We start from the raw sequence: 15,229 nt of genomic DNA on the forward strand, positions 1-15,229 counted from the left end.
TGTAATAGTCCCCAGGAGAGATGGGGCCGAATGGAAACAGGCCAATGTTACTGAATATCACAATGCGTTTTCTTGTGTGTGTGTGTGTGTGTGTGTGTCTTTCTTGTTTAAGTTTGTGTGCACATACACAGTCATATTCAAATGTTTGTGCGCAAGCATGACAGTGAGATTTATCTCTCGTTAGATCCGTGCCTGCAGTGATCGTAGAATCAGAAGCGTGTCTTTTCCTCAAATAAACCTTGCATTGACCTTCTGGTTCAACCGCAGCTCACCAAAGGTACAGTGCTGGGGGTCTGGCATGGCAGGGTTTGGTTTGATCACAGGTAGTGTAATTATGCCACTCCCAGAGCAGAGAACTGCGTCGAAACAGCCTGCAGCGAGCACGCTCTGCAACAGGATGCATTCCTCATTGACAGCAAGACAAGGAAATTGCCACCTAACCCCGACCACATGACAGGGAGAGAAGAACGCACACATGCAGGCGCACACAAACACACATGCATGACCCAGATCAAGGCAAACAGACACAATGCGCAAACAAAAAGCACGTATGCACATACTGATTCGCCGCCCACAAAATGTCAGTCGATAGTACGAATCCCATCATTACAGGATTCTCAGAGAATCACTCAGAGCATCCGTGCGAGTTATGAGGGATTGTGTCATCCATTATTCAGTCTTGTGTAGCCATAAAGGCATCATGGGCGGGACGTGAGGACTATTGAATACCAACTTGTCCATGAATGAAGGTGTGATTTCACCACACTGTGTTTCCCCCCATAATCAAACCTGTCTGCAGTAGGATTATGAGCTGTTTTGGTGCAGATCAAAGGGGTGTGTGTTTGTCTGTGTCTGTATGGACACATAATGTGGGTAAATATGTGTGCAAAGGTGAGACAAAGACGCAGCACGCCTAGCAGACAGTTGAGGAAATACAGAACGGGGAATTCAAGCCATTTCGGCACTAATCCACACTGTCTCCTGCTGTGTCCCATCAGAGTGAAAATGGGTTACTCACTTTGCTGTGGATTCTTCATCGTATTTCGTCTTCAGTTCATGGAGTTCTGCCTGAGTTGCTTCAAGTGCTGCGCAACAAATTAAATGCATGTCAGTAAAACAGGCTTAAAGAACTCAACTACATCAAATGACACATATGTAATTGTTAAAACACCCAATTTGACGGTGAATGCATTAGCAAACCTGTTTGTAAGGACTGCGTTTTCATGTCCAAGTCTTCTGTCCTGCTGTCCTGGCTCTGCTGTGGCTGACTGCATAGACATGCAGAGGACAATTAAAACAAATCTCCCAACATATATTAATGTACAGACAGGATAGCCACATTAACACCGCAGTACTGCAAATTGATATGAATAAACACTAGATGCAGTGAATATGAATAAATGACCAGATGCAGTGATATTACATTTACATTTGGCAGACGCTTTTATCTAAAGCGACTAATAAATGAGGACAATAGAAGCAATCAAAACCAACAAAAGAGCAATAATATGTAAATGCTGGGACAATCTGTTAGATAGTCTAAGGCAGTACACGTAGCACATAGTTTTTTATAATAAATAAAAAGAAAACAAGATGAAAGAACAGAAAAAGAATACAGAACGCTAGTGTTAGAGGGTAATTTTTTTAAATAAATAAAAAGAAAAGTTGAAAGAATAGAAAAAGAATAGAGAACGCTATTGTTAGAGGTTCCATTTTTTTTTAAATAAAAAGAAAACAAGTAGTAGAATAGAAATAAAATACAGTGCAAGCGTTAGTGTCAAGTTTTTTTTAAATAAACAAAAGAAAACAGATAAAATAGAATTGAGAGTTGTATAATATTTTTAACGTTTAATGACTAAATATTTCTGATGTGGACAAACAGCTATATTTTCAAAGTAAGCTTCATAGTGTTTATTAGTTTTATCTATTTTTTAAGTTAGTTATTATATTTAGTTATAGTTATTATTTCAGTTTTAGTTAGGCATCAAATTAAACAAAATGAAAATGGGAAATTAAATAAGTTTAGTTTTTTTTTATTTTAGATATGTATTCAGAATTTAGTTACAAAGGCACCTATGATTCATGAAAAATGCTTTGCTAGCTCTGTGTTTATGGATGTCATTTCAAACATACATATAAAGCTCAAAATTGTTATCTAGGAAGGCAGCTTGCTAGTTTTCGAAACAGCCTATGAATTCATAACGCAATCATGAAGATTAATGGCGTATTGGATTTGTGCAACGGTCAGGCTAACCTCTCCTTGTCTGCATAGTTGTTAGGAAGGTTTTCCCCTTTGCTTTCCCTCTCTTCTCTTCCTGATCGGTCCTGGTTCTGATCGGGAGCTTCCTCTGTGTTCTTGGCCTGCAGAGAACGCTCATACTGCTCCAACTTCTCTTTAAGTGCTTTAATAGTGACTTCTGTAGGAGAGAAACAGAGAGAAGCATGAAAATGACAGACAGTGGAGACCTAAGGGTGTGTAGGGTTTAGGTTTTGTCTACACTGTGGGGGCCAACAGTCCCCCAAGGATAGTAAACCCTGAAATCGGCAAAGAGGAAAACCACTTAATAAACATACCAAATTACATCTTTAAGGAACAATTCACCCAAAAATGAAACATCTGTCATCATTTACTTTTATCATACATTATTGGAGCCTTTTCATCATTTTTGAAGCTTGAAATCTCAAATAGCAATTCATTGTAATGGCATGGAAAAGAGCAACCAGCGCATTCTTTGAAATTGCTTGCTTCCCGTTCTACGGTAGGTAGGAAGTCATTTGAGTTTGAAACGGTTCCAGGTGAGTAAATTGTATTTTCATTTAAATTTAAAATGTTCATTTAAAAAAATAAATGCTAAATCAAGAGGGTTACATTTTTGATTATTTATAAATGAGGGTAAGAGGATAGAAAATGTCATTAGCTCAGTATAAAAACAACTGAAGTCAAGGGAAAGTCCCCCCTATGATAGAAAAATGTGTGTTTACATGCCTACACACACACATCCACACAAAATATCCCTGATAGAGAGCTTTTTCCTCCTCTCTCCGTCTCCTGCACAGCCATCTGCGGTGATTTAAACTCCAGCACTTCAGCGCTGACACATAATCAATGAGCAGCAGTCCCACAAGAGCCCTTTTAGACCCTTAAATGCTAAACTGGACTTTAAACACTGGGAGACTGGAGGATCACTGACCTGAGAAAGATCAGCGTGTGGAATAGGAAGGATTACCTAATGGACGGCTCAGACGGAAACACACCTGTGTGTGTACACGTACACATACCCGTGTGTCTGCGACAGAGAGGTCGCATGTGGCGGTACCTACGGCTCGTGCGGGACAAATAAAATATTGCCGTTATTGAACTGCATCGATTAGGGGAATTCCACAGATGGTGAGGGAGCAATCCCTCCCTCTTGTTTACGTTAAAAAAAGAAAAACCAGGAAACATGTCTGGCTGAAACAGCAGTGGGACAGAAATAGAGCTCAGATGACTACAGCTCATTTGAACAAAAATAGGGCCCTGTCTATGTGGGTACACTTATGCGGCCTGCCAACATGACATATGCGTAACTCATTTAATTTGCTAGGTGCAGATAAATTCTGCTTTACAAAATAAAAATGCTTACAAACTTCCATTATGTGTGAATTTTGATTCATCAGGAAGTAATGTAGGTATTTAATACAACTTGATTTTATTCATTAGGATTTGATTGTGAAAAGAAGGCAGAATGATTAATACATAAAAAAATAGTAATACTGTGAAAAGTTATTACAATTTAAAATAACTTTTCTATTTGAATCTATTTAAAAATGTAATTTATTCCTGTTATAGCAAAGCTGAATTGTAATATTTAATATTATTATATGAATCGTTTTTGTGGAATGTGATACACTACGATTCAAAAGTTTGGGGTCAGTAAGATTCAAAAATAAAAAATAAATTAATATGAAATTGATAAAAAAAAGTGCAGTAAAGACACATACAATGTTTCATTTATAATGTTTCAAATATTTAAAATAGAAGCTGTTCACTGAACTTTATTCATCGGTCAAAGAGTACTAAAAAACAATTCTCCACCAATTCTCACTGTTAACTAATTGCTTATTAGCATGCCTATTATTAACATATTGGCTGTTTATTAATACTTATAAAGCACATATTCTGCATGACCATATTCTACATCTCTAATCCTACCCAATACCTAAATTTAACAACCACTTTACTAACTATTAATAAGCAGCAAATTAGGAGTTTATTGAGGCAAAAGTTGTAGTCAATGGTTTGTTAATAGCGAGAACTGGACCTTAAAATAAAATGTGACCAAAAATATATGTTTCATAGGCGACTGAAGTTCTACATGTTTCAATCTGTGGAAAATGTGTTTTGTTTTTCTCCATTTCAAACTGCATTAAGAAGCTGGTGGTTACCTTGGTTTTTAACCTCTGCAATTTCGCGTTCGTACTCTTGTAGTGTATCTTTGAGCCTCTGGTTTTCTGTCTCCAAGTCGTGCATCTTCCGAACAGTCACCTGGAGTTGCTGAGCTGCCTCCAGAGTCGAGACAGGATCTGAAACACACATCCGCACACACACACACACAGGTCAGAATATCGGGTGTACTGCATTCAGAGCAGGTGAAAGGTTCGATTCAGTGAGTGAGAGCTCTGTGTGGGCCAGTCTCTGTGCAGCTCGACTAAATACCTAAAAGTGTTTTTGCATTTTTGCGGATTGCCAACCGCAGCTAAAAATGTTAACTAGAAAAACAAACCAAGCCAAAACACGCCAATAAATCCACACTGTGCTCCAGTACATCGGTTTAAATTCTGCTCTGTTAAATCACGCTAACAAAAAAGAACCAAAAAGAACTATGATGTTATCACTGATTTTATACAGAGACCACGCAAGTACCATGTTTTCTGGACATGTACCATGGTCATCACAATTTGCTGCCAGAGCAAGGCACTAACAATAGTAATTAAAAACAACAATGCACTAAATAATAATTATAATAAATAATAATAATAAATAATAATATTAATTAATGCACACTAAAATTAAATGCACATCAATTTTACACAATATTTACTGAATATTCGCAAAAAAAAATGTATTATATATTGAAATAAAAAAATGAAACGTCTCCTTTAAAAGTTAAGAATAAAAATAATCTAACATCTGTGTAACCACCACAACAAACCTGCATTAGGTAAAATAAAGCAAATATATATACAGTGGTGTGAAAAAGTGTTGGCCCCCTTCCTGATTTCTTATTTTTTTGCATGTTTGTCACACTTTAATGTTTCAGTTCATCAAACAAATTTAAATATTAGTCAAAGATAACACAAGTGAACACAACATGCAGTTTTTAAATGAAGGTTTTTAATTAAAAATAGAAAAAAATGATAATTTATTATTTCTTATAAAATGAATAAATAATTAAATAAGGTTGACAAATTGATTCATTCAAATGCCGGCAACAATCACCAGCTGCAGAAATTTCAGATTAGCAGGTTGTAAAAGAAGTTATACTAATTCATATTTGGCAGGGTGTTCATTTCTTGCTTTCATAAAGGGAAGGCGATGCTAAGTGAAAGGGGGGCCGAACGCAGCAGTGGTGTGGGACCAAGGCCAGCCCTCCGTACTGAAGGACTAAGACATTCTGACACACACACGCGCGTTTTTTATCACTGTCTGTCCCCCTCAAATGCTAATTGCTATATGACTAATTATGGCCCTGTTCCCGTTGATTTTCCTTAATGAGACAGCCAAGTTAATTATGTAATCAAACTATTTTATTAGCCCCTGCGGAACATGAGACCGCGAGAGAGAGATTGTGAGAGTAAAATCAGAGAAGGAAAAGCTGACAGAGAGGAGTGTAAAATAAAACATGTCATTCCTGTACACGTTCTATGTGCAGCTACAGTCGAGATCGCCGTTTTCGGCGCACATCCCGCCCCCTCTCTGTATTCTCATCTGAAGGTACAGGAAATGCTGATGGGGTGTGTTATGTGTGATGTGCATGTGTGGTGCGTGAGAGTGTGTCATATCTAAAAACTGCAAGAGGAAGTCTGAATGATATGCTGTCATGGTGTATTCCCTTTTGTAGCCGTGGCAACTGCCATTTCAGCTCAACTCGGCTCGATGGGCGGCCACGCGTCGCTCAATTCTGAACGTGACTGTCATCATGTGACTGAAATGACCAGCCAATTCAAATCTGATTTACACAGGCGCATCAATTTGGATGCGTGTCATTTGATGTACAACACAACACCGCAAGCACAATCGGTTAGGTTGGCGTCTGAAGCTAAACTGAAGTCAAGTGCTGGGCGGCCTCACTGTAGGAAACTAAGAAAAGACAAGTGGGAACATTCAGATGCTTTAAAATCTATTACAGCATCTATGAGACACATTCAGTCTCTAAAAGCAAAAAAAATCAATAAAAAACATTAAAATAAACCTAAAGTTGAACCCTAAAGTGAAAGCAACAACTGTGTTTAAAAGCAGAGTGAATCCTCTAAAGTATTGTTACAGTGTGAACAGACAACTGGAGTCACTCCTGAAACTTTCAAAAAAAAAAAGTTAGTGATTATCATGGCAATGTTTTGACATCTTGTGGGTGTAAACAGGAAACACATATATCATCTCATATTTATATACACAGTACAGAGTATATACTTTTTTAGGAGTGAATTTAGTTGTGATCTAGGGTTGGGCCGATAGACGATGCCATCGTCCATCGCCGATGGCTGACAGACATCGTGATTCCTTCCCCACCACCCCATCTCCCGCAATCCGCCGCATCCCAGTTCCATGTTCGGAAAGGAAATGAAGTGTACTACGGAAACCCTAAAGGGAATAAATAGCCTACGAGATGGGAGGATAAAAAAAATTATTCAATACTTTTTTTCGCAATTATATCGTTGGGTAAGTATAGGCGACTGTATATAAATTGCGGGCATCAGGGAGCCGCTATTGAAACCACTTTCAATTGCGCGCTCTCATTTTACTTTCACTTTTGAGATTCGCGATCACACGGACTCTATACTATGGAGCGGCAGTACTTACCACACATTTGACAAGATTAGATGTTTGTCATTGGTGCTCAGGATCTGCAAATCATTCGCCATCGTCCTATCAGACATTTCTCCTTACTCTGTGTATGTGGTAAGTGCACTTTCATGTACTGTAATGCAACAGGCTACTGCTAGCAAGCGGCTAACCTTTTAGTGGCTCCGTAGAACGCGTTATTTGTTACACGCTTCGGGCACACCCCTAACCCCGCCCCCCGATGTCATCGTCCATCACAATGTTTCACTGTAGACATCGTCCGATGCCAATTTGGTAGACATCGCCCAACCCTATTGTGATCCCATAAATATTGAAACTCAGTGTGAACAGAACTAAAATTCTATATGTGTGTGTGTGTATAATATAAAATATATCTTATAGCATTGATATATGTATATTTTAGATATTTAAATTTTAGTTTTATTTCAGCTTTACTTTAATTAACAAAAGCCATTTTGAATTTTTAACAGTTTTACTTAACAGCAACCGCCACCACTAAAATATAGTAAAAATAAATATAATATATATAAATATATAAAAATATATCAATATAACATTTTTAATTAAAATAAAAAAAGTGAAAATGCGGTTAGTAAAAATGAACTACTAGCCTGACTGAATCAAAAAAAAAAAAACTTGGTCCTGTCTAAGTTATTTTACATGGATTTTACATTAATGCGTCTCATCCAATCAGAGTTCAGAAACTTAACAATATTCACAATGTATTTTATATACAGCATATCAGTCTTGTGAATAAGTTAAATGTTGGCATTAAATTGCCTGAAACACTTCCGAACATTCCCGCTAACACACACCACAACGCTCACACACACGCAGGCCTACAGGGTGTACCAGTGTAACTATCACAAGATAATTTGTCAAGCTGTGATCACATTCGCAGACACACAGACAGGACTGGACAAGCTCCAGATTTCACAGATTGAAACAGACATTCCCAGACTAGACCTCCCAACTCTAACATCCTGCAACAAACACACACACACACACATACAGCTCCCTCTCAAATACACAAAATACACATATAAAAAAGGTAATCAACTGCACTTGCGCACATTTCCAAACACACAGACACGCCATTGCGTTGGCCCGGGATCTCCAGACCGCAGCATTGTGGTAATTTAGGGATGTATTAAGTAGTTGTGCAGGCAGACAGTCCAACCTGCTCCAACAGGCCCAGGCGGCACTGTCTGTCTGTCTGCCTCCCTGTCGCTCAGCAGATGTGGGCGGAGCTACACAGCTAGATTTGTGTGTGTGTGTGTGTATCTGAGGGAGGTCTGAAGGTTTCCCAAGCTGAAGTTTAGTTCAGCCAGAATTCATCTCTCTCACCACACTCCACAGTCGCACTTGCTTAACAGGGGTTTGATACATTATCCACACTCTCTTGTGGTGAACTTCGCTCAGTCTAAAGCACAACTCTATCGAGCGGCCGAGCTAAAGATGCTTCGAGATGTCACATGAACCTTTGCGGCACCATTAACTTATTATAGATCAGCGCGTCAGAACATTACCATATAAAAACTGAGGATCCAAGGGCCATTATCTCACCGTTAAAAAGCCAATTCGGAAGATTAAAAGGTGTTTGTGGGGCAATGAATGCGGATTTTATAAGAATTCAAGTTCCTCCGTGTGTGGGGTTTGGAACGAAGTGGGTCTCTAAAGCCGTAGAAGTCATTAAGACGGCCTGTGCGCGTGCATGTGTGTGTGTTTTAGACACTAGAGACGAAGGTCTCATAAATATGACTGATGTGTTTACAGTATTCTCGCCTCAGTGAAACACTACAGCAGTGTGTGTGTGAGAGAGCAGCCAGCTCAGAGTGAGCCGAAACATACCTGGGACATCGATTAATCTCTTGTACACGCTGAGGAAAGCAGCCTCTGATTCTTTACTTCTTTTACTCAAGGCGTCGATCTGAAACAATGAGGAAAAAAAACACAATAACTGAATTGCGTGCGCTTGGAACCGCAGGCATGGTAATTGCATTAGCAACCAGGTTGAAATTTGCATACATTAGCAGCAATGACGAGTCCATTAAAGATGGCCATATGGAAAACAGCCTAGAAAAAGAGATTTCGAACTCACACGCACACATTATGCGCATCACTTACCACCTATTCGACCTAAATAAAACAGCTAAGTTTACATAACAGTGACCCTTTTCATTCACACACGGTAAATCATTTATGTTTTGACGCGTGCGATATTTTTCCAAGTGCTGGGTTGAGGCATTTTTGGGGCATGCTTCAGGTGTATATGCTGGGGCCGTTTCTGGTTCGCTTTATATAGAAGGTAATTATCAGGTATAAATCCAAATCCTGTGAGCATGAGATGACAGAAACAGGTAATGAGGGACTCTGATAATGAGAAGAACTTTTGGCCTTAATATAGAGCGCCGCAGACGCATACGTATGGGCAAATTACATACTGTATCTGGGTTACGGCTCCCACTGCAAGGAGAGGCCTTCATCATTTCCTGAAGATAGATGATTTTCAGAACGGTGGCCACAGTCACTGAGGTGCCGCCCACTAACTTAATCTAACTGTCAATTTGCCGAGAGATGCACAATCACGGCCGTAACGGATGTCAATAGAAGGCAAAGTAGATTAAAAATACTCTTAATATTTAACAAAAAAGGTTCCTACTTGAGCTTCAATGATAACATGCAAACGTGAAAAATGTGTTAACTTTTGATAAACTCCCCCGTGGGATTATAGGAATTAATTACAGAAATAATATAATTAATAATAATAATAATAATAAATAATTAACTAATTTAATAAAATCATATTTTAATTATTTCATTAAAAATAAATATATTTTTAAGAATTAAATGGAGTGGAAAAAAACTGCATTACTTATTGGTACATTTTTACTAGCAGTATGCTCATAATGAAGACATAGGAAATATCACAGCATATATGAAAATATACACTGTCAATAACCTAGAATTACAGCAGAATCACTGGAATAAGCCTCTGTAAGCCTCCGCCTTCCAGGGTTTCACTGGGACAGATGACCTTATTGACCCTTTGGCGGCAATGTATGACAGCTGGAACAAACCCAGTGCAAACCCAGCGCCATAACACACAACAACAGGGAAAGAAAGAGCGAGAAAGTACGAGAGAAGAGGGAAAGGTAGTAATATAGGCTCTTCAGTTTACACAGCTCTAATAAAGACACTGATCTCTCTTAATCTGAATACACACACAGCTGTGGTGATTCTGGCCAGATTATGATACATCATCCAACTGCCTTCTGTTACGGTATGACCAAAAACTACCCTGTTGGTACCATCTTGTTAACATAACATTATTTTGCTATTGATTTTGATACATGTGATGTTAACAGGTTGCTAAGCTAAAAGGGTGATTCTCTAATAATCAATAAGAATAAAACAGTGTACATAAATACTGGGTGTGATTATTCATTTTAATTACATTGGACTATTTTTTTTATTTTTTTTTATAAGTTTTCATGCAGGGATGCACTTATATCGATAAGATGAATTACGGTAACCAATAAATAGACGATATTCAAGTTTTTTATTATTTTGTCTAAATAAACTGAAAGTAAAGCATTAAAATAAATTGTTTTAAATGCTACAAGAAAATTCAGGCAACCCAATATCAAAATGCACAGTATGAAAAATTATATTAAGGTAATATATTTGATAAAATATCATATTGGGGCTTGTCGCAATGCATTCTGGAACTGCTTGCTCCAGAATGGGTATGATTCTTGGCTAAAATGAGGTATCTTATGAGGCAGTATAATTAGGTTGCCTACCTTTTGGGACAGCTTTTGAGTTGGAACCAATACTGCTTCTGTAGGCAGTTCACTAGGTTTTGGAACAGTACAGAAACAGTATTTCCACCCAATGTAACACTTCTCAAGTTGCTGAGAACTGCATTTATCAGTGTCTTAAAAATGTGACAACCAAAGGCAGGAGAAATGTCTTGGATCGACACATCAGAGTGATTGTCTTCAGTAGGGTGTGGTGAACCGCATATAGAAATTATAAAATGCCATGGCAGCACTTTCCCACCGTGTGTCTCTGATGATGACAGCGTACTGATGACAGTGTACTGTAGAACCAGCATGCAGCCTGGCCCAACTGGGCCAAATCTAACAAACTGGGTCAAACCTGACAGGAAACAAGGACCCAAATCAGTACGGCCTGTATACAGTAATTTAGGAGCTGCTAAAAACTGAACCAAATCTTCACCTAGCTTAACCCAAGTTCTACATTCTAACAGCTGGAGCAAAGACCTGGAAAATTCCAGGACACAGACATGGGTGTGTGTTATGAGTTATAATTGCAGAGGAAAACCAATACTATATATATTTGTTGTTGTTTACCACTATATAAATAATGTTATATCAAATATTAATAAAAATTATAAACTATTATAATAAAGAATATAAAATAAATTACAAAAAATATTATTAAAAATTTAATTAAATAAAAAATTATAAAATTAAATATAAAAATAAAAACAACTGAAATTATTTTACTTTTTATAAACTATTACAAATATTTAATTTTAAAAAATTTGCAAATACCACTAGAATATCATTACACCATATATCAAATATTTAAAATATATCATTATAAAATATAAAAAATAATATAACAAGACAACAATAAAAATGAACAATTTTAAAAATAATTACATATAATAAAATATAATAAAATTGTACAAGTACCACTAGTATATCATTATACTATAGTAAACATTGCTAATTATAAAACTTCAAACATTACTAGATGCTAGTTATTACCTTAACTTTAACAATTAAAATAAAATAATTTTATTTGAATTATTTTCAATATTTTCTAAACTTGAAAATTGAAAAATCTGAAAAACTAACAATAATTGGTAGGAAAACAATTGACAACTATAAGAAAAATTAAAATTAAAATAGAAATAAATATAAATTAAAATTAAAATGCTCTAATATTCTAAATACATCATAACTCAGGGCTTTTCACCATTCTTGTACTCAGAACTTGAAAGAGTTCTTAAAACTCATGCTGCGTTTTTCAACATTTTGGTTGTTTTTACATGACATCAAGATGGTCACATAAGTTCATAAAATTCAGAGTTTCCAAGTTGTAATTAAAAGTTTGACGAAGATGCAAGCGGTTTTTACAAGATGGGAACTTGTAATTACGGTAATTCGGACATGATGTGAACACAGCATCAGACCCTCCAGGGTTCTTCAAAATACTACAGCTCAAAGTCTTCAATAGCTCCTGCAAGTGTCAGTCTTTCTGAGCCTCACCAAAACGGCAGTACCCCACACCCAAAAACAATGTGGTCTGAATCAACAGTATTGCTTTTATCCATTAAGAAAATGTTGAACTCCTGTGCTGTTTACATGTTCACAAGTGCTGTGTGTTTGGTCTTCCAGCAGCGGAACATCAAATAAAAGCTGTAAATCTGCAGCCCTGAGACTGCCGGCCTTGATGGATGGAACAGGGCAGTTGCCACTGTAAATATCCAACATGTAACAGACTTTTCACTCCTATGGGAAAGAAATTAAACATTTTCAGATGTTTCTTGCCGGAAAACATCTGGATCGGCCCAGGCAGGGCCAAGTTCTGCAGCCCTCTTGCAGATGGAGCAATTAAACTTGCCTCTCTTTCTCTCTCTCACTCGGCACAGGTCCACGTCTATCCCTGAAATCCAGCAGGAACCAATGTCAATTTTTAAACTCTCAGAGCTCTGCACCAGACAGAGCACAACCAGGAGGTTAAGAGACTGTAAGGGCTGCCTAGAAGCGGCGTGCGTGACTTTGCGGATACCGTCACAGCTCAGCGTAGATTATCTGCTCTTCTCTTACTCTGCTACCAGCTCAATCTGATGGCCAGGGCATCTGGCATCATCATGCTGTGGGACATACACACAAAGTCATGCAAACTGCCTCACAGACATTATACCCTTCAGATATACTGTACACATACGCCCACATATAGGGGTTAGCTGTCATGCATGAAAAGTTGTCACAAAAGTTACACTATCTTTTCTTTTTGTAAAGAAATGATATTTTATTCAGCAAAGATGCATTAAATTAATCAAAAGTGACAGTATAGAAAAATCAATCCTGAAAAAAAACAATTATAGTTTCCATAAAAATATTAAGCAATGCAACTGTTTTCAATATTGAATAAGAAATGTGTCTTGAGCAGCAAATCAGCATATTAGAATGATTTCTGAAAATCATGTGACACTAAAGACTGTAGCTAATGGCTGCTGAAAATGTAGCTTTGCCATCACAGGAATAAATTACATTTTAAAATATATTCAAATAGAAAACGGTTATTTTAAATTTTTATAATATTTCACAATTTTTAATGTATTATTGATCAAATGCAGCCTTGTTAAGCATAAGAGACTTTTTTCAAAAACATAAAAAAACTATTGAGCTTCTTTTTTCTTTACTGCACACATCTATACAGAAACAACCTAACCTAAGAAACATTAAATAAAAAGCGTGACAACTAGCCCCAGTTTCCCCTACATTACATTTTACACCAAACACACATGTACACAAACAAACACAGTCAGTTCCGCCCCTTTGAACCGTACAACACACAGACTATCTGGTGGCATCAAAAGCATGCCAGTTTAAACAGCATTATTCCCTTACGGTCCAGCCGGAACAGGGATTGAGAAGGGTAGGGGAAACGGTTATAAATAGCTCTTGTTTCTGTGGGGGAGCACAGACTTGGCACTGCTGAGAGCAGAGTCAGAAAACTCCATCAGTTCTACTGACCTGCATCACCCTCCAAACAGACGACCAGCTTTCAAACATATTTGACCCTCGAGTTTCTTTTACTTATTTTTGTTTCATTTTGCCTCTTTTGGTAGACTTTGGCAGGAAATTATTAAGGAGGGAAAGGATTGGCGCACGCTGTAGCTTCAAACCTACATCATCCACATAAGCACCAAGGCTAAACGCGTCAGAAGAGCATGCATCCAAAAAGAGATGGCTAGGTGATTACCTACATAAACAGATTCACAACCTACACACATAGACTTTAACTTTGTTTGCCTGCATATATAGACAGTTTAATGATCTCAGATTCATCCACCATTGGATCCAAAGTTATTTATCTGAGCTGCCACTAAACTTGTCCCTCCTCAGCACTTGGCCATGTTGAGCCTCTGCAGACTCCGGCCCCCTAAAATTAGTGCACAATTACGTCAAATCAATACTGGCTTCCAAATCTGTAGAACTTCCACCGCACTCCGTAAACGGCTGCCAGAGTGATTAGCTCTCTTCACAGAGATCTTTGCTGGCGGGTCAACTTACTCTCTCGCTCTCTCCGTCTCGCACTCTTTCTTTCAGAATGTTGAATTTTCCACTTTGTAATGACTATTATTTATTATCAAAATGAAGCTTGAGATAAGAAGCTAAATGCAGGCTTTTTTCTTGCACTTTAAAAAAGGCACAATAACATTGAATGGCACATGCACTCTTAGGAGGTCAAATAGTTTGAGTAGTTTTCACATAATATGCCGAATCAGGCATAAGCGGTCTCAAATAAAAACGAAAATCTGACTTAAGGACCAAAAAAAGGTAAAGTATTTCCAGATTGTAAAGTCGCTTTTTTTTATCATGATACATAGGCCTACTGTGATTTATTCCAAAGTGACTTATATGCATTTAACGTCAAATAATCTAAATGAAGCCTTTTAAAAGACAAGTATTCCCTGTGGTTCATGTTTGTGGCATGCGCCAGAAAGATGCTCAAGGAGACCGAGAAGCGCTAAAGCAGCGCATTCTGTTGTTCTCTTTATTTTTCAAAGGCATGACATTTTGTAGTTATTTTGAATGTAACGTTACACAATTAAAATATACATTTTACCACACGACTATAAATGACAGAGTATTAAGTTATTTCCCCTCGATGGGGAAAAAAATCCAAGTGAACATCAATCAGTACTCAATATTAATTTAAACTGCTTTAAATATGACTGCTGCTTATTTCCTGTGCACTTCAATACTGGTCTGCGCTTGACTGTAGTCGCGTCTGTCTGCTTATTGAGTTTATTTAACCCATCGCAATTTATTGAAACTGTCTGAACTAGAGAGACTACTCACCTTAATGTTGTTCTAAAGGCTTATTACTTAATAA

The 15,229-nt window shown here is 37.5% G+C and overlaps 1 protein-coding gene across 1 annotated transcript in view; it reads right to left on the reverse strand.

Annotated features, from left to right (window-relative positions):
• Nucleotides 1-15,229, reverse strand: part of LOC107686135 (homeobox protein cut-like 1) — a 150,420-nt gene that overhangs the window by 55,407 nt on the left and 79,784 nt on the right. Inside the window, exons 4-8 of the mRNA XM_016482994.1 lie at nucleotides 8,915-8,993; nucleotides 4,426-4,563; nucleotides 2,255-2,417; nucleotides 1,201-1,268; nucleotides 1,019-1,085 (exon numbers count right to left, since the gene is read on the reverse strand). Of these exons, the coding sequence (XP_016338480.1) occupies nucleotides 1,019-1,085; nucleotides 1,201-1,268; nucleotides 2,255-2,417; nucleotides 4,426-4,563; nucleotides 8,915-8,993 (515 nt within the window). The remainder of the gene's footprint in view (nucleotides 1-1,018; nucleotides 1,086-1,200; nucleotides 1,269-2,254; nucleotides 2,418-4,425; nucleotides 4,564-8,914; nucleotides 8,994-15,229) is intronic.

Source organism: Sinocyclocheilus anshuiensis, unplaced genomic scaffold, assembly GCF_001515605.1.
Source record: "Sinocyclocheilus anshuiensis isolate Anshui unplaced genomic scaffold, SAMN03320099.WGS_v1.1 scaffold437, whole genome shotgun sequence".
NCBI lineage: Eukaryota > Metazoa > Chordata > Actinopteri > Cypriniformes > Cyprinidae > Sinocyclocheilus > Sinocyclocheilus anshuiensis.